This window comes from Cydia amplana, chromosome 1 (assembly GCF_948474715.1).
Source record: "Cydia amplana chromosome 1, ilCydAmpl1.1, whole genome shotgun sequence".
In the NCBI taxonomy this organism is placed as follows: Eukaryota; Metazoa; Arthropoda; class Insecta; order Lepidoptera; family Tortricidae; genus Cydia; species Cydia amplana.
In genome coordinates this window covers 13,163,258-13,169,995 of record NC_086069.1, presented here as the reverse complement: position 1 = coordinate 13,169,995, position 6,738 = coordinate 13,163,258, and the positions used below count along the sequence as shown (strand labels likewise).

The window sequence follows — 6,738 nt, the reverse complement described above, 5'->3', positions numbered from 1 at the left end:
GAAGTCTTCTCGGACTTCGGATATAGTATTTTATGCAACCGTTGTTTAAGAGGGGTCAAAAAAGGCGAGTGGCGTGAAGCCGAAAATTGTTAATAAAGACGCCACGAGTATTTTTTGACTCAGTTAAACAACGTTGCATACAATACTTTTTCTACGACCAAGCACTTACTTTGAAATGCAATGAAATAATAATAAGAATAGATGATGATGATTGTTTAATGTCCTAATGTGATAGGTTGTTCAGTGCGTGGGATTCTTAAGGGGAACGAAAATTTTATTATTTTTGCGCCACGACGCACGGTTTAGGAGATACAGCCTTATAAATATATATATATTTTTTTTGTTTTTTTAATATTAATTAGGGGTTTCTTACAGAGGAATGAACATTTTATTATTTTTGCGCTACGACGCACGGTTTAGGAGATGTAACCCATAAACATTTTTCTTTCTTTTTTTTTTATTTTGTTTTGTTTTTCGTGTTTTTTTAAATATTACTTTGGGGTTTCAAAGGGAAACGAAAATTTGATTATTTTTGCGCTACGACGCACGGTTTAGGAGATACAGTATTATAAAGTTTTGTTTTGTTTTTTTTTATTTTTTTTTTATAATATTAATTAGGGGTTTCTTACAGAGGAATGAACATTTTATTATTTTTGCGCTACGACGCACGGTTTAGGAGATACAGCATTATAAAGTTTTTTTTTTGTTTTTTATTTATTTCTCTTTTGTGTTTTTTTTTAAATATTAATTAGGAGTTTCTTACAGAGGAATGAACATTTTATTATTTTTGCGCTACGACGCACGGTTTAGGAGATACAGCATTATAATTTTTTTTTTGTTTTTTTTTTTATTATTTCTCTTTTGTGTTTTTTTTTATATTAATTAGGGGCTTCTTACAGAGGAATGAACATTTTAATATTTTTGCGCTACTACGCACGGTTTAGGAGATACAACCCATAAACATTTTTCTTTCTTTTTTATAATTTTTTTTTTGTTTTTCGTGTTTTTTAAATATTACTTACGGGATTCAAAGGGGAACGAAAATTTGATTATTTTTGCGCTACGACGCACGGTTTAGGAGATACAGCCCTATAAAGATGAAAACTGATGATGATGATGATGATGTGACCAAAACATGTCTATGGTTCACTCATCTGGCAGAAATGACAATTAAAATTAGGTTGGCAACAATGTATTCCATACAATATTTTTTAAGTGGTGATTACACGAAGTATCGTAAAAGTGCCAAAAAGATACTGCGTGTATGCACAAATACTTTTTTGGGGAATAGAATAAAGACTTGTCTTGACAACTATAAGAGAGGGGTTTAAAGGTGTGTGCACGACCCTTTAAATGACAAATAAAAGTACGGGAGTAGAAAAAATTAATATCGTTTTTACAAAATTTTATTTAACATGCCTGTTAGTTAGTGTGGTTCAAATCTTGGAAGTTGAATTTGAGCCACTTTCGGATTTCCGATTGAGTTGAAATTTTGGATACGTAAGCAAATCGGATGACAATGCAATATTATGATAACATGGACCTGATCTCATGATGGAGACAGGAGGTGGCCATGGGAACTCTGTAATAAACGCAACCTTATTGTGTTTGGGTTTGTTAGAATTGTCTTGATGAGTATTAGTTGGCTGTGAAAAGAAAAATACATTCTTACATAAAAGCTTATACCAAATATGACTAATAACTAGTTTTTTGCCAAAAATTTATTCCCTGTTCCAATATCTTATACTGATAGGGTATGTCCATTATAGGGGGCCCATTACTGGATCCACGTCCATTACCGGGGTACCATTACTGGAGCTTTGGTGTCCATGACTGGAGAAAAAAGGCATAGTTTTAATTTGTAAATTATGTGGAAACTAATTGCAGTATCTTTGATATAACACGCCTGAAACATAAAAGATGGATAGGATTTTCATCTTTAAACCAGGGATCGGATACCGGTATTTTTTGTATGGGAACGGAAACGGTATTTTTTCGTTCTTTGCTAATTACTTCATTTCTAATTGGGCAATCTAATAATACGAAGTCGTAACCTAAAAACACAACTGAGTCCTACATTTCGAGTATAAAATAATGCAAAAAATATGGTTATTTCTAGGTTTTTGCAAAAAACCGGTTCCGATCCCTGCTTTAAACACGCTAAGCGGTAGAACTTTTGCCGGTATCAGGGAAATATCACAAATACTCCAAATTTCCTCTTAAATGTCCCATGACTGGTGCTGTTACTATATGTATCGCAACGGTTTTTTCTTTAAATGGAGATTGTACTTCAATATACATTTATAATAGTTAGTATAAATACTTATTTATGATAGGAAACGCAATCTTGTTGCGAATTTGAGCTATCAGATCACCTTTTACACGATAATACTGAACAAGTCACCATTTTTTAAGAGAAACGTCTTGCGACACGGAACGATGCAAAATGGCGGTGAAGCGACTTCAAGTAGTTTTATATAACGTGTTTGAACAGTTGACCAATGTACTTTGCCGGAGGGGGTCGCCCGTGTATCACATCTCCTTAGGCTATATACTCAAAGGTTGCCCATCATAATCATACTAAATTTACGGTGGGGAATAAAAAAAAGTGAGACTGGGACAAGGAAAAACAATAATAGCGCTTTCGCTGCTACTCCTGAAAGATACATAAGATAAGACTATTCCGTTCGGTCATTTCCCCCCACTCCTTTAGTCGCCTGATCCAGTTATAGGCTCATTTTGTAACCACTTGTAAAAGTCCTAACACACTGCCGCACCGCACCGCAACCTTGGTGCACCGCACCCATAAGTGCGAGCGAGAAACAGATATCTCTTTCTAACGGTACGGTAGTGCGTTATGGCTATAACAGCTATAACACACTACCGCACCGTACCAACGTCACGGTGCACCGCACTCATAAGTTATCAAAATACGACGGGTATTGAATGATCTCAAACGGCTTAAAAAAACTAGACAACGTGAGCTTGTCATTCACATTGAATTGTCAATCTAAAAATAATAAAATCCTTCCGACACCGCATTTTATTACATTTCAAGAACATTTAACTTTTAAGAACAGGATGTCGGACGTAAAGATCGTCGCGGCGTCGATCGTCAGCTTCTTAAAGCAACAACTCGAAGGTTCGGAACTGAGCGCTGACAGCCGCGAGAGCGTCGAAGTCGCCGTGCAATGCATAGAGACTTCGTTCGAGCTTGGGGCAACCGATACGGCGCGTGCTGTCGACCTGCTGGCACTCGTACGTAACACGAACAGCGCGGGTGGGACCGCACCTGGACCTGTCAGTGCAGCTACCAGCGCTGTCGCTGAGCAGCTTAAGAACGAGGGTAACGAGCTGATGAAGGCGGAGAAGCACCGCGAGGCGCTGGAACGCTACTCGCGCGCCGTGGAGCTAGACCCCCGAAATGCTGTGTATTTCTGCAATCGCGCTGCCGCTCACTTCAAGCTGGGTGAGCACGAGGCGGCAGTTGCCGACTGCACCGCGGCACTCGCACTGCAACCTGACTACAGCAAAGCGCACGGCCGTCTCGGACTTGCGTTGACCGCACTCGAGCGACATCGTGAGGCGCGCCAGGCATACGCGCGCGCTGCTCAACTTGAGCCAGACAACGAGTCGTACCGCCAAAACTTGCGTCTCGCTGACGAACGGCTCGCTGCGCGTGGCGAGCGTGGGCCCGTGGACCTAGGAGGGCTACTACAAAACCCCGCTTTGCTCAATATGGCTACAGAGATGTTAGCGGATCCCAACATGCAGAATCTTATCTCTGGACTTATGAGTGGCACACAAGCGCAAGGAGGAGGAACAGGTGCAGGCGCAGCGGGTGCTGGTGGCATGAGCGCGTTGTTGGAGGCAGGGCAGGCACTGGCTCAGCACATGCAGGCAGCCAACCCCGAGCTGGTGGAGCAGCTGAGGCGCCAGGTGCGCCCTCCTGGGCCCACGCCACCACAGTGAGCAACATTACAAGCCTACACTTTGGGACTCTGAGCCAACTGTGTTTTGTCTCTCATGGACGGAATGTTGCTAGCTATGTAATCATTTTACTCTCCATTCCAATTAAATCTACATAAAAGGAAATTCTCTTGGCAGCACTGCTTTTTTTAAATTGAAATGATAAATTATAAAATTATATTTCAGTGTAAATACTTGAATGGTATTATTTTCTAGTGTAAATATGCCATTTTTCAAATTAGCCGAATTACGACCTGTTGCACCAACCACATTTAGCAGACTGATCAACGTCACTCAGCAGTCACCATGAAGCTTCCCATAAAAAAAAATTTAGCGAACACTTTAACGGTGACAGATGGTTTGGTGCAACCGAACCGTAGTTTACAGATTAAAGTCATTGCACATACATGCTTTAATTTTAATCTTAAAAATAAATGCCTAGGAAAAATTATATTGAGTAGTTTTGTTAATTTTGGCAAACATACTTTTACCATTGACTGAATACTAAAATAAAGGATCAATGACCATTTGTATAGATTTATTGGAACAAATCAATCATTATTCATCCACTCAGTATCCTGTTTGGTTATAGAATTAAGTTATTCTTACAGTTAGTTTACTTTATGGGATGTAGATTTTCTTATTTTAATCAAATTGTTTATTTGGTAAACCTACTTGATATATGCATTTACTTATAAAAAAATTATGAATGTTTTTCACAGTATCCCTGAATTGAAATTTAGATACTGTTATGTTGTTTGCAAGTGGTGGAGATATTGGAACTTGATCATAAGTTTTATGATATTGTCATATTTAAAATAAATTGCTCCAACCACAACTTAGCACAATGGCAACGAATATTTTGTCTTAAAGCTTATATGTATATAGTTACTAATTCCAAATAGTCATAGGGGTTCCAGATACATCAGTAACTGACAAATTTGAATGTTGTGTGTTACATATAGGTACTTACCCTTGTAAGACCCACCATAGAAAGTTTTCCAATTTTTATTTTGAACCTTGTTCTATAAGTAAATTGGAACGAATTTCGTTTGTTTTAAAACGCAATGAACCAATAGAAATACTACTTTATTTGTTTCACGAAAGGTTCAAATTAGATTGCAACAAATATGTACATATAGACACATGAGGTTACCTAAATTATTTTGTACTTCACATCATTATTGCATGGTGCTATTCATACTGTTGAAAACATTAACATGTAAGTACCATACTAGTAATAGACCCTTCTTTTATTCATGCATTCAACTACATTGGTAGTAATAAGAATTCAAAAGGTACCTGTGCTGTGCAGGCAGGACGCCTGTACTGTGCTGGCAAATGTGTAAATAAAATACTGAGATGTATTAAATGTGGACAAAGAGATGTATAGTCTGTGTAATTCTGTGCTAACAATTTGCCCATAAATACTGCAAAAAGTTTCCGTAACAACCTATTTCGTTCACAGCAGTGTTTTTTCCGTGTACCAATGTGATGATTCTAAAAGGACCTTCATGCACCTCATCCTAAGGTACATTTTCCTAGAGAATCACACATCATAAAGCAATATTGCTTTAATTTCGCTCATCATCTCATCTTGATCATCTTGTTTGCATAAATGTTTTGGACGCTGACTATACATATGCACAATGTTACAGCCGCCGCTGGCGCCTCCACGCGACTATTTCTAGCTAAGATATGAAATTGGTTTTGTTAATAAATTTATTTGAAAAAGTCCTGGTTTTCTTGATCATATTTGAACAGAATAACCACATTAGGCTCATTGACTTGATAAGTTTAGCAAGTGCAGTAGTTAGACTCCTTAGCCGTCTCGCAATGCCTTGTTTTATATGTATATATAGGTATTAGTTGTCTGTGGAAAGAAAAGTACAGTCAGCGATGTAAGCTTGTACCATTTCACAAAAATGTAATTTTTGCCAAAAACATAAGAGCAAGTATTGAAATATGTATTTGAAATTATCACCATCACTAGGTGGCGTTATTTAAAAGCAGCGCCATTTACAACAAGGGATAGGTTAGGTTAGTGAGAGATAACCAGGCGTGGCTCACTCCGGAATTTCGTCGCGTCGCTACAAGTACATGCGGATCACACCCATTTTGGTGTCTAGCCATAGTAGTTGCCGCGCACCGCTACGGAACGGAGGCCTGCTCGCGATTACGCCACCTAGCGGTCAGATCTGTCGTAATAAACTCGTTTTGTTAGAGTGAATCTTTTGTACCTATAGCTGGTCAAGCAAGTCTTGTCAGTAAAAAAAGGCGCGAAATTCAAATTTTCTACGGGACGATATCCCTTCGCGCCTACATTTTTCAAATTTGCCGCCCTTTTCTACTGACAAGATCTGCTTGACCAAGTATAGTACTATTATTTATTCTGTGATTTCTGTGACATCACTTATTCAGATTACTAAACTAATATTTACGTGACTCTGCAATGTTCGTGCGTGTAGGTGGTACCTATACAAGTTACCATTCGTGTACAATCTATTTATACCTAAAATCGAGGGAACGACAGGGTAGGAAAATAAAATAAGTATTAACCATTGAATTCTTATCTATTTATTACACTCTAAGTATAATTTACGATTCTTTTAATAAATTTACATATAATTATGTACACACATTAGCAAATGTAAAAACGTTCATTGCGTGCCCCGTCCAGTGTTAGCAAACTTTTTTCGAAATTAATCTCGAAACCGTGTGTTCACACGGAACGACGCACAAAATGCATTCCAAATATCTAACGCATAT

The 6,738-nt window shown here is 38.2% G+C and overlaps 1 protein-coding gene across 1 annotated transcript; it reads left to right on the top strand.

The window, feature by feature from the left end:
• The first annotated feature begins 2,985 nt into the window (after window positions 1–2,985).
• LOC134647953 (small glutamine-rich tetratricopeptide repeat-containing protein alpha-like) lies at window positions 2,986–4,159 on the top strand. Its single transcript, XM_063502349.1, has one exon. The coding sequence runs from the start codon at window positions 3,082–3,084 to the stop codon at window positions 3,970–3,972; it is 891 nt and encodes a 296-aa protein (XP_063358419.1). The 5' UTR covers window positions 2,986–3,081; the 3' UTR covers window positions 3,973–4,159.
• The last annotated feature ends 2,579 nt before the right edge of the window (window positions 4,160–6,738 follow it).